This window comes from Pongo pygmaeus, chromosome 7 (assembly GCF_028885625.2).
Source record: "Pongo pygmaeus isolate AG05252 chromosome 7, NHGRI_mPonPyg2-v2.0_pri, whole genome shotgun sequence".
In the NCBI taxonomy this organism is placed as follows: domain Eukaryota; kingdom Metazoa; phylum Chordata; class Mammalia; order Primates; family Hominidae; genus Pongo; species Pongo pygmaeus.
This window is the reverse complement of record NC_072380.2, coordinates 108526821-108546763: the sequence shown is the minus strand read 5'-3', so window position 1 is coordinate 108546763 and position 19943 is coordinate 108526821. Positions and strand designations below refer to the sequence as shown.

General features: G+C 52.3%; 1 protein-coding gene across 1 annotated transcript; it reads left to right on the top strand.

Moving 5' to 3' along the window:
* The first annotated feature begins 337 nt into the window (after positions 1-337).
* GDF6 (growth differentiation factor 6) lies at positions 338-19307 on the top strand. Its single transcript, XM_054498775.2, has 2 exons — positions 338-1501; positions 16227-19307. The coding sequence occupies exons 1-2, from the start codon at positions 1096-1098 to the stop codon at positions 17186-17188; spliced, it is 1368 nt and encodes a 455-aa protein (XP_054354750.1). The 5' UTR covers positions 338-1095; the 3' UTR covers positions 17189-19307.
* The last annotated feature ends 636 nt before the right edge of the window (positions 19308-19943 follow it).

The following is a 19943-nucleotide window of genomic DNA, read 5'->3' as shown; positions in this document are numbered from 1 at the left end:
GTGAGATGGGAGGGCAGTGTGAGAAGAAAAGCAGGCTGGGGAAAGAGGGATTGGAATGCAGAAGGAACTTGGGGAAGGAGGAAGTCCTGCAGGCGGGAGGGAAAGAAGAGAGGGAAAATGGGGATGCAGTGGAGGCGGGGGACAGGCCGCGAGACGGAGAGGATCCCGGGAGCAGACGAAGAAGTGGAGCAGCTAAAGTCTGCGTCAGAAGAGGTTGGGGACTGCGAGAGGAGAGACTGGGGCCTGCAGGGGAGCGCAGCAGCTTTTAGCATCGATCCAAACTCTAAAGACTCGTGGCCTTTGCCTGACCTCGAGGGTCGGGAATAGACGCCTGTCTTTGTGGAGAGCGATACCCCACCGAGAAAATGGGGCTGTTCCGAGCTGGGCCCTGCGCCTGGCCCACGGCGAGGCTTCTCTGGCTCCGGGCTGGCCCCTGAGGGGCGCAAACGGCAGGCCTGGCGGTTGGGGCCGAGGAGGGAAGGTACCACCGCCCCGAGGCAGCGCGCAGCCTGCAGCAGAGGCGCCTGCTCCAAGCCGTCTCTCTGGGGCGCCGCCGCCGCTTCCCTCCTCCGGGGCCGCTCGCTCCCAGGAAAGTGGAGGCGGCTGGCGAGGACCGAGAGCCGGAGCCGCGCTGCGGAGGGACCACACCTCCGGGAGTTCGAGGGGGACCCTGGCGCGGCGGGCCAGCCTTTGCTCCCAGGCCACGGACCGGCCGCGCCCGCCTTCCCCAGTTCAGCGCTTGCGGCCCGCGCCGCGCGCACCGCCTGGCAACCCCGCGCGCGTCCCGCGGGGGCGCTGCGTCTTCCTGCCACACCGGTGCACCGCGGCCCCTCTCCCCCACACCTCCGGCCCGCACCACCCGGCTCTCCTCCCACCCTCCCCACCCCTCCTCTGCCCTCCCTCCCCATTCCTCCCCTCCCGGCGAGGGGCGGGAGGGGGCGTGGCGGGGCCGGGGTTTGTGTGGCTGGGACCCGGCTCCTCGCACTCCGAGTCCGCCCGAGGAGCCGGGCCCCGGCCGCTGTCCAGCCGCTCCGTGCCCCGCGCGCCCTGCGCCGCCGCCACCGCCTCTTGGGGAGGCGCAGCCACTTGCCTGCCATGGATACTCCCAGGGTCCTGCTCTCGGCCGTCTTCCTCATCAGTTTTCTGTGGGATTTGCCTGGTTTCCAGCAGGCTTCCATCTCATCTTCCTCGTCGTCCGCCGAGCTGGGCTCCACCAAGGGCATGCGGAGCCGCAAGGAAGGCAAGATGCAGCGGGCGCCGCGCGAGAGTGACGCGGGCCGGGAGGGCCAGGAACCACAGCCGCGGCCTCAGGACGAACCCCGGGCTCAGCAGCCCCGGGCGCAGGAGCCGCCAGGCAGGGGTCCGCGCGTGGTGCCCCACGAGTACATGCTGTCAATCTACAGGACTTACTCCATCGCTGAGAAGCTGGGCATCAATGCCAGCTTTTTCCAGTCTTCCAAGTCGGCTAATACGATCACCAGCTTTGTAGACAGGGGACTAGGTAAGTGGCAAAGAAGACGCTCGACTCCCCTCCCGCTGGAGCTCCGCAGCCAGGGCGCTGTTCCCGCCGGCGGCTGCATTTGTGAATTCCCTTCCCGCTCTGGACACTTCCCGTTTACTTTTCTTAAATTGTTTTTCTCAAGCCCGAGTAAGTTTCTGAATGCGGCTGCAGATTCTATTCCAGTCTCTAAACCTCCCTTCCTTTTCCCCCTTTCTCTCTCCCTTCTTTCCTTCTTCCTCTTTTGCAGAAGGCAGCGTGGTTGCCGCTTGTCTGGTGGCTGGTGGGGGAAACGTGGAGGACGGGAGGCAGCAGGCGGATGAACCCGGCTGGAGAGGGGCCGGGATGGGGACTGATGGAATCGGTGTCTCGGGATACTGGGTTCGCAGTCCAAGGCCTGAGCTGCTGGGGCAGATCTAGGGCATGAGAGAGCCTTGGAAAGCCCTGGGCAAAGCCGGCACTAGGGAGTCCCACAGTCTGAGGAACTAGTCCGCGAGCGGCGTCGGGCAGCCCCCTGGTCCTGACGCCGCGCGGGTTTTCCGTTGGTCCCTGCGCTGGGTGCGGGGATGGTCAGCCGGACTGGAGCCCTGCGCCCTGCGGCTTTTTTGCTCCTGCGTGGTGCTCCCGGCTGCTCCGAGGCCTCAACACGAGTGGTTTCTGCAGATGCGGCGGCAGCAGTTGGGCGGGCCGGGACAGGGACGGTTAAGTTCGGAGGCTGTGGGTACTTAATACACAAAGGTACATGGGTATGCCCATCCACCTTTCTCAGCCAGGCGATGTTCCTCTCTCTGCGCTATTCCTGGGAGCTGGTGGGGGTCGGGGAAATCCCTGGTACCCTCTGTGGGAACGCCTGCATGTGTGGGTGTCTGCGGAAACCCTTGCGGCCCCTTCTTGCCACCGGCGTTGATCTGCAGCGTAGCCAGTGCCCTCAAGAAAACCTCGCACCACCTCTGGTCCCAGAAATCAGGGAAGGATCCACAGGCATCGGAAACTCAGCTCCTAAAGGAGAGAGACAATAATGTGGAAGGAGACAGGAAAGGAAGGGAGAAAAAGGAAAGGAAGAGGAAAGAGAAGGAAGGAAGAAAATGAGGGGATAAAAGCGATTTAGGCAGATATCCACTCCTCCATCCTCCCTAGACTTAGCTCCATAACTTTGACCTGCTCCCAGTTAAGTGGGGTTTCCCGGAAACCTTGCAGCGCTGGGGTTTGGGGTTCGGAAGCTGCTTCAGCCACTGCTACCCTGGGTGCTCGCACATCTCTTAAGCTTTTTAGAGCAGGCTAACGGCCCCCTCCCCCCGCCCCCAGCCCCGAGCTCTTCCCCGGTTCCAGTCCCCGCCTCTCACTCATAGTCGCGTTCCTTGCTCGAGGGTCCTGCCCACGCCGGGTTCGCCGCTGCAGCCCGAGGTCAGCGAGGTTCATGAGCTGCTGAAAGGTCCAGAGGGCAAATTAACGCCGGGTATTTTATGATGATTTTAGGGCTACTAAAGTCACCTTTGCAAAGACACGTGGCTTCTTCGTAGTAGTGCAACTGAGTCCCTGTCCTCCGTGCTGCCCGTGCAGCTCGCCAACCCTCCGCAGGACGCAAGCCTTGTTACAGTTGTTTCTGTCCCTCCAAGTCCTCTGTTAATCGTGCACTTTCTCTACTACAATTGCGGAAAGAGGCTAAGGAAGCTCAGAGAAGACTGCTCAAGAGGCCCTTCCTCAAGAGAAGAAGTCCCAGAGGCCTAGGCTGGCCGGCGGTTGGGCGCGGATTTTCTTTGCCCGGGAATGAAGTGGCAAGAATCTCTGCCCCTCCCCCAAGTGGGCACCCTAACTGGTTCGCTGCGCCCTGTGAGTTTGGCACAGGACCAAAAGACCCTGCGGGCTGTTCGGAGGTGTCTCCGGAAGCCTGCGGCATTCAGACAAGGGTTGGGGAAAAGTCTTGGGGGCCCCAAATCCGGCGTAGACGCGAAATCACTTTACCCTGGTTTGCCCTGTAGCCTCCCCACCCCCATCCCCGCCACTGCGCTGTGAGCTCCCGATCCTGGAGATAGAGGAGGGACTGCATGTGCACCCAGTCTGGGGAGGCCTCTGTTCCCGAGCCAAGGCCTCCAGACTAGCAGGACCGAGATCCACAAGTACCGCTACAACCCCGGAATGCGGTGGAGGGCTAGGGATGCGAGCGGTCCACAGCGGGAGGAGACGCTGTATGACCACCCGGACAGCAGCTTCAAAGGCGCGGTCTCCTCCGCGTCTCCGGGTTCTCAGAAAATGCGAAGAAAGGCAGTTCGTTGACTGGGAAGGCGGTGCGGCTTGTCGCACGCCGCGCGGGGGTGAAGGAGTGCGGAGCCGCGGGCGGGAGGGGTGCGCAGAGGAGGGGGTGCGTTGCTGGCTGCAGCCCCAGCTTGATAAAGGGAAAGCCTCACTTTCCCTCTCACTGATTTTGATTTGATGTGTCACCGGCGGTGACCTCAGGCTGGACCTTCCGGGGCTTGCTTAGCATCGGGCCCCTGATTGGAGTGTTTCAACTCAGCGATCTAATTGAGGGTTCATGTCATAACACATCAAACGGTGTCTCGTCTCCCGTGATGGAAGGGACCCGCCAGCCGCGCATCCCCGGCTCCTGGCAAGGACTTCCGCCCCTCTCACGTGGGGCTCTTAACCGCGCCAAACCCCCTAAGGTCCCCTCCCCCAACGCGTGGACGGCCTGGCGAGGAGGAAAGAGCAGCGGCCCGCCTAGAGCTGGGCCAGCAGCGCTAACTTGGCGCCTTGCCTAAGGGATGTTTAAATCGCCGTCGAGTGGGGCTGGCCTGGCTCGGTGGAGCCGGGGGTCCCCCAAGGGGAGGAGCGAAGAAAAGGAAAGGAGCCCCGAAGCCAGTCCAGGAGGCATGGGCGACTTGCTCATGTACAGTATCTGTAAAAAGCCTTCCTTACCCCGGAAACCCCAAAGTTACACCTGAAGCCTATGTTTGAGAGTGGGAGAGCAGGCATAAACTCTGCCCAAAGTGAATGAAGGACGCTTTAGGTTTACAAAGAAAGCAAGTTCTGTACTACCCCATCCCAGGCCACTTCTCCCTATCCTCCAGGAGGAGAACTTATTGGGAAAAAAACACAAACAAACCTAAAACAGGTCCCTTCTTTCAGTATGCTCTCCAGACACCTAGGAGTAATAATAGTAACCACGATTTATTGAAAATTTACTGTGTACCAAGTATTGCACTAAAATTTGTTACATGAATTATCTTGCTTAGTTATCACAACCACTTCCTAGGAAAACGCTATCATCACCACATTTTACAGGTGAAATAAAGAAGACAGAGGAGTTAAGCAAGTTGCTCAAGGTCACACAGCTAGTGAGAGGTGGGGCTCATATAAGATTCGAGACGCTGCATGTTTAACTAGAGCACTGTATAGATAGTTTAAGTGGTGAAGTGGTTTCTAATGGATGGTAACAAGAAGCAGAAGTCAAAAAATGGAAAGAGTTTCCCCCAGTCTAATATTTGTCTGCAGTCACTTAAGACCCAGTTAGGAGTGTGAGTGAAACTAGATGTGAGGGTCTGAATTTTGGTGTGCTTTGCTTCCTCTTGTTCTTATTTTAGCAGAGGCACAAACCATATTATCCCTGATTTTTAAAAATGCTCTTATATTGTGCTTTAAAAATGATGTTGGATCCATAAAGGTGAGCAGGTGTGTGGCTATGTGTTTCGGTGCCATCATGGGATGACAATGGACAAGGTTGGACATGGTGAAATTAAAATTTGCTCATGAAATAACTCATTAAAAGGCTACTAGTACTGGGGCCCTGGACCCCCAGCCCTGGGGCCTGGGACAGCCAGACAAGTAGTTCTATGAATTCAGGAGGGCTGAGAGATAGAGGGGAGGGAGGAGAAGAGACAGAGAGAGAGAGAGAGAGAGAGAGAGAGAGAGAGAGAGAGAGAGAGAGAGACTGACTGATTCAGACTTTCAGTTTATGTAGGGAAAAGTGCCACATAATTCCAACAAGGAGAAAAAACAACTCTCAAGAATGAGAGAATCGAAATGAGTCTAAGACTATTGCTGTGAGTTAGGTTTCCAGATGGCTTTGAAATAAGAATACCCTTTACTTTTTTCTTGTTGTAATAATATTCTCAAAAAGGAGGCAGTAAGGAACAGATAAAAACCAAAACGAGATGGGAACATCCTTGAAGAACTTGATGCCCTAGAAATAACTCTCAGGACAGTTTGCCACTGATTGTTTGTTGGCTTCTCCGTTCACCTTCTGGGTCGTGATTATCAAAGGGCAGAGCAGGACCATTCTGGGAATAGCCCGGCTGCGGGGAGGGCACTCAGAGAGTTGCATAGTTCCCTCGCGATTGAAGTTCATCTGGTACCTCATGTTATGCAAAACAGCGGGTTTCTGGGTGGACCTGGGCCGCAGAGTGGTGTAATCAACTCAGCAGTGCTTTTGCCGGTACCCTGTTGTCGTTGGCAAACCGAAAATGAAATATAAGCAGGGAAGTATTTTAATGGGGACGGAGGGAATTCACAACTGTTAATTATTTGGTGACCTTGTATTCGATTTGTTTGAGTCCCTTATAAAAACAGTAATGCAGACCAGACGGCCAAATGAGGAAGCTGGGCAGAAGGTTCCAATCTAGGCTTTATTTCCCCGGAAAGAGGGAACAGCCTTGGAAAAGGCTTGCTAAGCGTTCAAGTGTGTGCGTATGAGGGTGCGCCTGCATGAGCGCGGGCACGGGGTTTGCGCCACTGTCCAGGTTCAGGGTCCTCCTCCAGCCAGGTGAACTGGAAGGTCCTGCAAAAAGCCCAGGGGTAAGGGAAAGAAGCCTTAAATTAGAAGTTTGTTTTGCTCTTCTGGTTCGAATAACTAAGGCATGTTTAAGGCCGCAGACCAAACTCTTAGCCACTGACTTGCTGTTAAACATCAGTTATTGTAGTTCCAATCCTTAAGGCCTTAAGGTCTGTCTTACAGGGAAAAGCAAGAAGATTCTAAAAAGAAAGAAAGAAAGACCACCTAGTATGCTCTACAGCGAGAGCGCAGGTTGCTCAGGGATTCTTGGCGAGTTTCCTTGGCAAAGGAGGCTAATCTGAGACGGACATAGCGTTTTCCTCAATGCGGGAGGCTCTCGGGCCTCTGGGAGTTTGCGCGGTGGAGTTGCCGATGGGGGAGGGGATCTAAAAACGTGCTCAAACATCCTTGTGGTTTCTGCGCATTAAAAGAAAAAAGTCACTCAGACCACAGATCACGACAGGCCTGGCGAATCCCTCTTCTCCACCCTCCCCACCCCCCAATTGAATCAGGACTTGAAAGCTCCTCTTTCCAACCGGAGAGGATGCGTGTCACCTGGACCCGCGGGGAACACAGGGCACTGCATCGGAGGCCCTAACACCACATGTTTTTCTTAGCTGGAGTTCTTGAGGTTCTTACACACCTCCTCGAAAGTGGTGACGTCTTTCTGGGGCGGTGGCGGAGAAGGAAGAAGGGAATGAGATGGAGAGGTGGGGAAGAAGATGGTATGATAGAAATAGGGCAGAACGAGAACTTCTGTTTCCTGCTAGGACTACTGCGTGCACCAAAGGCCCCAGAGCAAATCAACAGTAATCCCTGGGGGCTTTTAAGTAAAAGGAAAGGCATTAGTTCGATAACTCCTCGGGTATTGAATAACCCGGGTCAAACGACGCTCTTTGGACCAGGGGACTGAATCGAGCCGAGCCCTCGAGGTGTGGAATGCCGGAATGTGGATTCACCGTGCCATTCCGTTGCTTGACATCCCTCCATCCCCCACCCCAAGGCCTGGCTGTTTATTTTTAAGCTCAAAGTCGGTTAAATAGTATCTCCTGTTTACAGGAATTAAATAGGTCCTCCTTGGACTAATGGGTTCCAGGGTTGCAGTTCTCTGCCTTCTAAGACAGTCCATTAGCATTGCTGGGGACTGAGGGTTGGGTCCACTTGGGGTGAGGGGCTGCAAGAGCTTGGAAGGGGCGGGCGGCGGGCGGCGCTGGACAACGTTCCTAGGGAAGCGCGCGCGGCGGCGCTAGTGGCCCCGGCGCCTGGGGGCGGGGCACGGTTTAGGGACCCGAGAGTGGGCGTGAAAGAGGCCAGGGGCGGGCCTCTAGCCCAGGCTGGTTTAGCTTGGGGAGAAGGGCAGAGGACGGGAACAGGGGCAGCGCGGGGGATTGGCTTTAGTGGGGTGCCGAGGGCATCCCTTAATAACGTAGGAGCCCAGGGGAATCGGTGCGCCTGCTTTGCAAACCTGGCTTCCAGGCAAATTGGTCCAGCCTCCCACTCCACTTCCTAGCCCACTGCCGCTCGGAAGCTCAGTGTGGAGGGAAATTGACTGGGAATAGACTAGGGTCCACGAATCTCACTTTGCTAAATTGTTTCGAAAGTCAGACCTAAATGAACTCCGCAGACAGAGATTGCGGCTCTCCCTTCCTCCCAGACTGCACCCGGCCCAGCACCTTAAAGAGCACAGCACAGTGGTTTCTCCTGCGCAGGACCCCTGGGTGCTGAGTCCAATATCCTCCCCGCGACCACAAGCCAGTTTGAACCCTCGCCCCCACCTGCAAGCTCAGAACCGGTCAGGGAGCGGAAGTCACATAAAATGAACACCCTTCCTTCTATTTTTGATCTCAAAACTGAAGCCATGCAGCCCGATCATATTCCAGCCCCGATGGCAGCTTGAGGATTCCTCCCTTTCTGCTCCCTTAGCCTTCCTGGAGGACCTGGTTGCTCCCCTGGGCTCCCGAGTGACTTACCGGTCGACAGTGCAGGGAAGGCCGCCCCTAGCCAACCCCCCAGGTCCGGGCCCCAGGGGAAGGGCAGGCCGCGTGCGCGCCGCAGTGAAATGGGGAGGGAGAACTCAGCGCGGGAACAGTACGAGAGCTTCAGTTTGGGTTTCATCTGCAGTGATGTCAAATTAAGATTTGAGCCGCTGTGGTCGGGAGCCCAGAATGGGACCCCGTTGAAAACAGAAGCACAGTGAAGTGTCCTTGATCTCACTTTGCCTCTCTGGCCCCTCAAGAGAGCATGCGGCCATCAGGGTCATTAACTAAGTTCAGGAAAACTGCTTTGTAAATGAATCTGTTTCATCCTCTAGAGACAAAAGGAGTTTCCCTAAAGCGCCTTGGAGCTCCTGATGCGGTGGGCAGCACTCACGGGAGAGGGCTCCTCCCCAGCCAGCACTGCTTGTCAGAAACAGGCACCCTGGGGTTAGAGCTAAGGCCACTAAAGGCGGTGCTGAGGCCCCGAGGTGAGGGGTGCGAAGCTGTTTTCAGTTGGGTGGGATTCGAGGATCCCCTTTCTTTTCTTTCTCTCCACTCTCATGCATTTGCCTCACCTTGAGCCACAGCTTGCTGTGCCCATACAGGGATTTCTCGGAGGGATCCAGGCAGGCCACTAGATCCACTTAACTTGTGGAGTCTACAAGGCCCAGGCTCCTCAGGAAGAGAAGGGCCTGGGTCTGGAGGCCTGAGGGAAAGAGTGGAAAAGCCTCTCCAAGACTTCGTGGAAGACTTGCCTTGGACCCCTCTGGTCTTTGGAAGGAGAAATACAGGGCAAGCTACTGGGGAGGGCACCGGGGAAGCCAAGAGACATGAGAAAAGCTGGACTGGTGAATGTGTGATGAGAAGGAACACACACTGAAGACAGACCCGCCGACGAAACCTTCGAAAGTGACAAGCACCACAGGCCTGGCCTCATGCTGCAGCCCAAGGGGCCCTTCATTGCAGCCCTCCCCATCAATATGTGTCTGGCCCTTTGCACAGTGAAGATCAGTAACATCTGCCTCCTTATCCCCACCCCAGACTGGCCCTGTGGTCAGATCATGCCCCCACAAAAGGACACCAAAGTGGGGAAAGAAACGAATCCTCAGGCCTCTCAGGGCTGCACTGCCAGCCAGGGAGTCATTTGGGTTAGCACAAGCGCTGTCACTGGCCTTGACTCCTGCAGAAGAGGAAACCTGCAAGGAGGGCTGGATCCTTGATGTGGCTGGGGTGGAGGCCGTCTGTTCACCTGGCACTGTGGGAGGGACAGCAGTGGTGACAGGGCCTCACAGGACTGAGAAGAATCGGGATGATGAGGTGAGGCTGCAGCTTCCATGAGCCTTGACTTTCACTTGACTTCAGATAAGCAGGAACTGGAAGTGTCTTCATCTTTCCCATGCTTCCTAGCACCTTTCCTCCACTCACTTCTGGAATCTTGTGGAGAGAACTGGACCACAAGGACTGAAGTCCAGAGAACTGGATTTCAAAGGAAGTCAAGAGGAGGACAGGTGCACCTTCCCCTAGAAGATGTAAGTAGTCACAGAAATATTGGCTGCATTCATTCGACGTTTCTACGTACCATGCACATCCCTGAGTACTTTGACTCTGACCTTTACAATGATCCTGCAAGGTACAGGTGGTTCTCTCATTTTACAGCTGAGGCATATGAGGCTGGGAGAGATTATGTGACCCAGTCTAACCAAGGTCACCCAGCCACTAAGTCACAGATCAGGACTCAAATTTATGTCTCTTAGACTTTAAATTCCTATGCTCATTCCACATTGTCAGTAGTGACTGACATTTGCGTTCAGAAGTCTTTCTCTCACACCTTATCTCATTTGTACCCCTCTGTGGCCCTGTTAAGTTTCCTCCTAAATTCTCTTTCACAAGTCCAATCATCGACATTTCTTCTACTGAAGGAATGACTGCTGTAGTTCTGCTGAAGTGAGTGACTCTTGCCGGCCAGGGATTGATGCCCTCCCTCCAGGCATGGGCAGCATGGAAGAGTTTCTCAGGGTTTCTACAAGGCACAGAGATCAGGGCTGGGATGTCTAGGGTGGTGGCACAGATACTGGAGCCAGACTGCCCACTCTACTACTTAGTATCTTGAGCCAGTTACTCAAGCTGTCTCTTTTAGTTTAGAATGATGGCTGTCTCAGAAGTGGTTTTGAGGATTAAATGAGTTACTACAAGTTAAGAATTTAGATCATGCCCAGCACAGATTTAGTGCCACATCAGTGTTTGCTTTTATGATTATTATGCTGGGGGGTCAGGCATGAGTATTGGGGTCAAGAAAAAGCACCCTGGAAAGGGTGAATTTTATGGACTGCTTCCCGAACTTACATCTCAGTAAGAATGCTAGCAATGCGTCAGCAGCTTGCAAAGCTCAGATCTCAACAGAGGCCCAGCTCAGGATGAGTATCTCCTCAGGAGGAGGCCCAGGAGATCCTGTATTTCAGGAAGAGGGTACATAGTTGGCACATAGATTCCCCTTAAAGCCCTTCACACTCCAGGAGGAGGGTATGGTGGCTCATTTTTAATCACCCAGTACACCTGGCTCTATTTTCCGACCTGATGGACTTTGCCCCCTCAGTGCAGTGCTGAAGGTGAGAGACCTAGTTGAGAAAAATGACTCCAAGCCCAGTCATCAATTTTGAGCTTGGAGGTCTTCTTTGTAGTAAAGAAAAGAAAAGAAAAAAAATCCTGGGGGAACCCAGCCCACCTTGATTACATTAATAATGAAGGTATGTCCTATTTCCTGGCTCCCTGCCCAAACAGGACCCTGGTAGAGCGGCATGGCTGCAGGACTGGGGTCAGAGCACTTGGAATTAGGACCTTCAACACCTGTCCCTTGCGCTGCAGGACTGGGGTCAGGGCACTTGGAATTAGGACGTTCAACACCTGTCCCTTGCTAGTTTCAAGACAATGGGCAAGATACCTCTTAGAGCTTCAGTTTCTTCATCTATAAGTGAGTATCACAGTAGGCCTGACCTTAGACATTCGCTGTGAAGATTCAGTGAGAGAGGCCATCAAAGCTCTGAGCACGTGCCTAGCACAAAGGTGGTGCCCTACAAGCGCTCAATGCTGCTGCTGGCTCTAAAATGAGGGGGTAAGGGAAAGGCGCCTAAAGTTTCTCTCTCAAAGATGGGTGATTCTCCCTGCCTGGGGGTTGGGGATGGGAAAGTCCACTATCTTCTCGACTTTCTGGACAGTGGCCTAGTCGCGGGGCCTGTGCCACCGGAGAACGTGGCTGGGAGGCGTGGCGGGACGCCTGGCCAGTAGCTATCCAGGGTCACTGCGTACTCAGAGATGTGAGCCAGGTGCGCGCGGAGGAATCTCGTGGAGCCCAAAGTCAGCCGTACCAAGAATCCTGCAAGTCCGGGGAGTTGGAGCCGTGGGTGCACAGCCAGGCGAGTGACAAAATTCAACTAGGACTTTCAAAAGGGACCTCAAGCTGAGTATATATCTCAGAGATGTCTTGGGAAAATGCAATGCCGGGCCCTTCCCACCTCCAACCAAAGGAAGTTTCTGGTTTTTGGAAACCCTCTACAGGCTAGCCCAAGGAAGTAGCCCCCAGCAGAAGGCTCTGGGCCTGGAGTGGGCAGGCTGGAGTGGGCAAGCGCACAGAGTCCTGCAGCTACGTGTCCCTCACTCATGCCGCCCTCCTGGGGCTCAGGTTCCCCGGGGTCTGGCCTTTGGCGTTGCGGGCATCTTTTCCTTTCCACTCTGGAGTTTGCCACTCCAACTTTCTCCAGCCACGTACTGTGACCGTGGACAGATGCCCTTTTCCTTTCTAGGCCAGTTTTCTCATTTAAAATGGGTGCAATGGTAATTACCTTGCAAATAGGTACCATTCCTTCTCTTGGTTTCTTTTTTTTAATTAAAATTTTATTTTTTACCTTATATTCACCCTAACTGAAAATTTGTACCCTTTGACCAACTTCTCCCCTCTTTTAAATTTTTCCTAAATTCTAAACCAGAAAACTATGTTTGAGGCGCTTTCAGTCTTTTACCAACTCGTTGACCATTATGAAGGAGTATCTTCAAACATGACACGGTTTGTTCCTTCCTTCTTATTTTTCTCTCTTCCCCCTCCTGTCTCTACGCAGCTGCCAGGGAACGAAGATAAGGCCAAATCCAGCAATTGTAACTGGAAATGTTTATATGTCTAATATTCAGCAAACACTGTTAACAGAAGTGTGAATAAGCTGTAACAAACCAAGTTGATGCAAAGTAAAAGGGAAATAAAAAACTCCCACCATGTATTTCTGGTCAATTTCAATTTAAGGGCCCAAAGCATAGGATTCACTTCCAGGATGTGGGAAAGTTCCACAGATTTTGAAGTGACAAGTGCATGTTTTTTTTAGTCAAAGGGGTGGGAGAGAGGATCATTTGATGACATCAGTCTTCATTTATACAAGATTTAATGGGAGAGGAGGCTTGTGGAAGGGAGTATGAAGGGCTGGCTTTTTGCCCACAGATGGCTCAAGGCAGCTGAGCCAGGCTCTGTGATGCCAGGTCAGCAGGCAGCAGGCAAAGTGTCTTCAGGGTAACAGTGCATGGTGTTGTATTCACTCCCCAGGTTGGATGCCTCCTCTGAGCTATTTCTGTGATGCAGGTTTAGACAGGTAGGGAATGTGGTCTGCAGGGGAGCTCGCTGCACAGAGGAGCCACCTTCTTGGACCTTCTGTTTAGGGGTCAGAGGTTCTGGAGACCCAGAACCAAGAGAACTTGTGGCTGAAAGGATAAAAAAATGGGGGTGGCTTTGGGGGCCACGAATGGGCTGGGAGAGGTAGAATTGACTTGGTCCTGGTGAGTACCGCCTTAGATGCTGCCCTGAGCCCTGTGCTTTGCAGCACCTTGTTTGGTGCTCCTCCCTACGCAGTGGTGAATTCAAAGAACCTAGAGGACAACCCCCAGTTAGATCAGTGGTTCTTAGAGTATTTCCTTGGACCAGCAGAATCAGCATCATCTGGGAGCTTACTAGAAATACAAATTCTAGACCCTACCACAAGCCTCTAGAGCCAGAGAGAATCTGCATTTCTAGCAAGTGCCTATGTGATGCTGATGATGCAGATTTAAAGACCACTGCAGATTTAGTGGCTTTGAGAGTCACTATTCCAGACCAAGCTCTAGATACCTGGGCCATAGAATTCTTGCCCAAATATCCCTGAGCTCACTTGCGGGGTCTGGACAGCCTCTTTATCCATTCAGTTCCCCCAAAGGTAGATCACACCACTGATGTGTGCACCTGTGAAACTGTGCACAGCTTTAAGCTGTGAGCTGGGATGCCGACATGCTCACAGGTGAGGCCCCTTGAAGTAGGTGATGGAGCTAGGGTGGAAAGAGAAAAGAAGCTGACGTCCCATTTGCATTCTTGCACTGAAACCTGGAAAGGGTAGGGGTGGGCTGGTCTTGCTGGAAAGATCATCAGAAATCCTAAGGCTGCAGAATCAGTAAGAGATCTTTCTCTACAGATGCTTGCCTCAGTTTTAACTCAGCTGTGCAAATTAATCATTTATTAGCCCACACACTTCTTTTAAAAGAGTAAAAACAAAAGCAGGCTGATTTCCCCCATATTGCATGAGAGAGAAATAAATCATAATTCTTTACACCTGCCTAATGCACTCCAGCTAGTGGCAAACCATCTCAAGAGTTGTGTAAGCAAAGATGGAAATGATTTCCTAAGGGAGCTTAGATTTTATTCCTAGCAAGCCCTGCAAATAATTTGGACTCTTTTCCCCTTTTCTTATACACTGGCCACTTCTGGTTACTTTTAGACTCTAGTACCTGGACTACAGTGGAGAGGCAGTGGGGCTTAGGGGCTAAATGCTCGAACTCTGAATTAAATAGACATAAGTATGGCTCTTAGCTTCACCACTTTCTAGCTGTCTGACTTGGCAATACCTTAATTTCTCCAATCCTTGGTTTTCTCATCTGTAAAATGGGAATATACAAGTAATTACCTTTCAGAACTGTTCTGTGCAGGTGGATATAGATTAGAAATATGTTATTCCTAACAACATTTAGCTAGTGCAGCAAGTGCCTTAGATTTGTTGCTCTCATCTCATCCCTAGTTTGGGGAGAGAGGCAGTAGGTCCAGAGATCTGGGTGGAGGCTGAGCATTGTCAGACACAGATTTCTTTGAAGGAGAAGAAAGTGTGCTGAATTCCCCCTGATTTTAATGTGACCCTGGTCTGTTTGAAGGTCTTGGCTTCCATAAATCAACTGCCTGCAGCAGCTTTTCCCTTTTCACCTCTCTAACCCTTCCCACACCCCATCTCAGGTTGGGGCATGTGTGTAAGAGTGAACCAGCCAGTGCTACGGTCAGCCCCGAGTACAAACTGGGTGTGGCTGAGGCTCCAGAGCCAGTGCCCCCCGGGCTACATCTGGACTGGTAGAGAGGGTTGGATGCTGGGCCCAGCGACACTTTTACTATTGAAATCGACCCAAACTTTACTAGCTTCTGGGGAAGGCTGGGGGCTTTGGGGATTTTTGTATTTGCTGGGTTGTAAATATTTTATGGGAAGGCAGCCCAGGAAAATCTGGTTAGCTTTCCGCCTTGCACATTGAAGTGGAGTTGGCTTCGTGCACAAATGTGTCAAAAAAGAAGTCCAGTTTTGCCTTGGTTCTGAAGAATTTGCCTTGGATTTTAAAAGCCTGTTACACTCCCCTACCTCACCTGTCCTAAATTTCTTTTTCTCACTTATGACCAAATCTTTTATCTTCAGGAATAGTTGCAAAGCAAGAGAATTTTAGATTGGGAGTGGGAGGAGAGATGGGAAAGTCTCTCTCTCTCTCTCTGTGTGTGTGTGTGTGTGTGTGTGTGTGTGTGTGTGTGTATCTAATTGTCCCTGGCTGAGGTTTTCTGCCTTCCAGGTATATATTTTTCTCATTGACTGCAGGATGTTCTCAATGGACAGATGCAAGGTGTGTGTGTTTGTTCATTTGTCACCCCCTGCCCCCAATACTTCTGAAATTTCATTGCTCTTTTGTTTGTTGTTTAATGATTGGTGAATAAATAAATAAATCTCTCACCAGCTTTTCATTCTCCCTGCACTGTATTGGACCCACCAAAACCGCCTGATGGGCAGCAATGTTACCCCAGACTAGTGAGTCTAAACTAGAACTGCACCTTTAAATCATCTTGGAGTTAAAAAAAAAAAAAAAAGCAAACAATAAACAAAAGCCCCATGCCCAGTCCTGTCCTTAGACAGTGATTCAATAGGCTGAATCAAGCAAGCCCTGGCCCTGGCAGTTTTTCAGTTCTCCAGGACATTTTAGTGGGCCAGATTAAGATTCGCTGTCGTAGAAGTTTCCCACTTACCTGACCGGCGTGTGCTCCAGGTCAAGAACCGCCCTAGGCACTGAGGGGAGCAAGGTGGACAATGACATCGGCCTAGCTCCTGTGGGTTGGTGGAGGTGGACAGAGTGTTGCTGGGAAAGGCAGACTACTAAGGAGATAAAAATAAACAAGGTAATTGTAGATAATCCTAAGTACTGGGAAGATAATCAAGCCAGTCCTGTGATAGGGACCTGGAGAGGCTACTTTAGGTCAGGGTGGTCAGGGATGGCTACTTGGAGGAGGTGACATTTGAGACGTGAACGAGAACGAGCCAGCCCAGCCTGGAGGAGGTCTGGGGGAAGCGCGGCCCAGGCTCGAGACCACAAAGGGCACATTAGTGGTTACGAAGCCTTTTGGGGAGAAAACCCGGTAGGCCGCCGCCGCCTCGCCAGCAGCCACCGACTTCCGCCCTGACAGTCCGGAGCTGACGCGGAGGAGGGGGCCTGCCCTGGCGCGCCCCCTTCCCCGCGCCCTGCACCAGCCAGATGGGGAGCCGGGGTGGTCAGGCCCCGGGCCGGGCAAGCTGGACTGCCCGGCCGACCTGCCCCCACTCCCCGCCCTTTTCCTCCCGGGGCGGCCGAAGAGCACCGGGCTGATCTCCCCCTTAAGTGAAACTGACTGTAATTATTTTTTATCTCGCAGACGATCTCTCGCACACTCCTCTCCGGAGACAGAAGTATTTGTTTGATGTGTCCATGCTCTCAGACAAAGAAGAGCTGGTGGGCGCGGAGCTGCGGCTCTTTCGCCAGGCGCCCTCAGCGCCCTGGGGGCCACCAGCCGGGCCGCTCCACGTGCAGCTCTTCCCTTGCCTTTCGTCCCTGCTGCTGGACGCGCGGACCCTGGACCCGCAGGGGGCGCCGCCGGCCGGCTGGGAAGTCTTCGACGTGTGGCAGGGCCTGCGCCGCCAGCCCTGGAAGCAGCTGTGCTTGGAGCTGCGGGCCGCATGGGGCGAGCCGGACGCCGGGGAGGCCGAGACGCGCGCGCGGGGACCCCAGCAACCGCCGCCCCCGGACCTGCGGAGTCTGGGCTTCGGCCGGAGGGTGCGGCCTCCCCAGGAGCGGGCCCTGCTCGTGGTATTCACCAGATCCCAGCGCAAGAACCTGTTCGCAGAGATGCGCGAGCAGCTGGGCTCGGCCGAGGCTGCAGACCTGGGCACGGGCGCGGAGGGGTCGTGGCCGCCGCTGTCGGGCGCCCCGGACGCCGGGCCTTGGGTGCCCTCGCCAGGCCGCCGGCGGCGGCGCACGGCCTTCGCCAGTCGCCATGGCAAGCGGCACGGCAAGAAGTCCAGGCTACGCTGCAGCAAGAAGCCCCTGCACGTGAACTTCAAGGAGCTGGGCTGGGACGACTGGATTATCGCGCCCCTGGAGTACGAGGCCTATCACTGCGAGGGTGTATGCGACTTCCCGCTGCGCTCGCACCTGGAGCCCACCAACCACGCCATCATCCAGACGCTGATGAACTCCATGGACCCCGGCTCCACCCCGCCCAGCTGCTGCGTGCCCACCAAATTGACTCCCATCAGCATTCTATACATCGACGCGGGCAATAATGTGGTCTACAAGCAGTACGAGGACATGGTGGTGGAGTCGTGCGGCTGCAGGTAGCGGTGCCTTTCCCGCCGCCTTGGCCCGGAACCAAGGCGGGCCGAGGTCCGCCTTGCAGGGGAGGCCTGGCTGCAGAGAGGCGGAGGAGGAAGCTGGCGCTGGGGGAGGCTGAGGGTGAGGGAACAGCCTGGACGTGAGAGCCGATGGGAAAGGAGGGAGCGCAGCCTTCCCAGTAACTTCTACCTGCCAGCCCAGAGGGAGATATGGATTTTCACACCTTGCCTGGCCACCCTGGAAAAACAAGCCAAGGAGGATTTCTTTTGTTCTGTTTTTTTTTTTCTCTCTCTCTCTATTACTGTGGCTTTGGATTTCCTTATGTGTCTTACAGGCTTTGATAGAAGGGGGAGGGGAGGGGAGATGCATACCCGTTTCTCAACTGCTCCATGGATGGAAAAAATAACAGTTTTAAAAGGGAAACAATGTGGGAGGAAGAATCACCGTTGACCGCATCTTGATTTGGTTGGTTTTTACATGTGTGAAGAAGGTGGGGTCTCTGGCCATGTCATAGCCCATGTCTTGTGCTCTCCCACACAGGAAGTGTTAGATAGGGAAATTGGCAAAAGGAATAGTTAAGTCAGGAATGGTCCTGCCTATAGAAGAGCTTTGAGAGAGGTGGGCCCACGGGTGCCCGTTTCACCCATTTGTGTACCCTGTGAGTTTACCAGCTCTGCCCTGGCCTCTTTCGGTACCGAGAACTGGCAACCTTCATCTCACTCCTGAGGGCCCAGGTCTCTGCCTTCATTGTTGCTTTTTCTGGTGGGGGCAAGGGGAGCTGGTATGGATGGAATGACAAGAATTAGTCCAAATGGAACCCCTTGAAGGATAATGAGAAACCACAAGGCCTGCCTCTGGTTTTCTCTGAGACGGGGCTGACACGGAGGTGCATTAGTCCAGGCTGGAGGTAGCCCACCCAAACGCCCTTTCTGATTCTAATTGATTTCTTTCAACAGAATTTGCCAAAATTCAGACATGCCCTTCTAAGGGGAAGGTGACTTTCCAGTTCGAAAAAATGGGCAGGAGTGGGGAACAAAACAATTAACATAAGAGCTACAAAGGAGGGAATAGGAACCAAGAAGTAGAAGGAGTCCCATCAGGAGGGAAGATGGTGGACCTCAGGGAGGATGGGGATCAAGGGACAGGCCAGGAGCCAGGAGTGGGGAAGGGAGGGATGAAAGGGGACACAAGTCCCTGTCTCTGAAGTTTCTTTAAAATCTAAGTTCTCTCCCCTCTCTTTGACATTCCTGAAAGATTACCAGCCAGCAATAGCCCAGGGCTCCCCCAAAAGAATTGTTTCAGATTGTAATTATCAGTTAGGCAATGTTTTTAAAACTTAGTAATGAGAAACTGTGAAAAGAGCCAAGTGTTACATTGAGCTTGGGGTGGGAGATGGGGAACAGGCAGTGAGGAAAGAGACGGGTGGAATTCGTCTTCTGGGAGGAAGCTGGAGAGAGCACAGTGAAATTGAAATACCCACTCCCAGATAGTCAAAAACATGAACTTGCCCCCAGCCTGCACCCGTATTGTTTTCAAACATTGCCCATGAGCAGGCCCTTTGAAGAGTTAGCTTCCTCCTCATCTTTGACTATAAAATTGTTTAATCAATGGAATTTGTACCAGCCCTTAAAAAAAGTTTTAGTTTTTCCTAAGTGATTTTGCTCTCTTCCAATCTAAACCTGTTGCTTGTTTGGTTCAGAGAACGACAAACTGTCAAAGAAAGGGTGGGGATGATAAGAAATGCTAATATAAAAATGCTAAGTGAAAAAAAGACTTGGCCAGGAGAAATAATTTAAAATGCACATTTGCTTTGGATGCACTGTTGTTCTGTTAAGGCTGTATATATTTGTTTATTTAAGGTGACTGAAAGTGCAAAGAGGAAATGGACAGCATGCAATTCATCCTAATGTACAAAACGTTATATGCACTCAAATGTTATAATTTCTAATATTTTTAAAGTTTATATTCGAGTTGTACAAAGTTAAGCATTAATCAGATATTTCATTTTTTCATAATGTTATCATTTTCTTAAATATTATTACAAAATTTTAAGTCTGTCTAATGGAGAGTTTTTTTTAAACTGTCTACCTCATATAATACAAGTATTTACAACACTAAAGTTACCAGAGGTCAATGAATAATCAAAACATTTTTTACAGTACACCTTTCCTGGATGATATGCAATCGAATGCTATATTATTAAATGCATTTTTCTCCTTAATAACTCAGCCTGGTTTATATGGATCGATTTAGAAAAATCCTTTTCTCACGGAATTATTGTCAGAGGTAGTTTGTTCCAGTATGGGACTGAATGTCTGAAAACAAACTGATGATTTTAAAAATCTGTCATTTAGTGCATTACACTTTTTCTTCATAACTCTTCAATAACTCCTTTTTCATGACATTTTTATTCACTAGAATAAAGCCAAATCCTTGTCACCTATTAGACCAGTGTTTATAAGCCTGTCCCTCATCCCAGCACTTCAAGAATCCAAATAGAAGTTGGATTATTTCTTAGTTTCTTTAATGTTGAAAAAAACAAAGCAGTAATGTTGAGGTAAGAAAGTGGTTACCTAAGTCAACCAAGATGTCAGTGTAATTACTCATTACCTTTGTGGCATACTGGAGGCAGAAGATACAAATGTTTTTCTGTGCTTGCTGTGAATTGGGGAACTCGTGTGAGTGTGAGCACTCACTCTGTCAGGCATGATGTTATTCTACACATGTAGAATCTCATTTAAAACCCTCAGAGGTAGATATT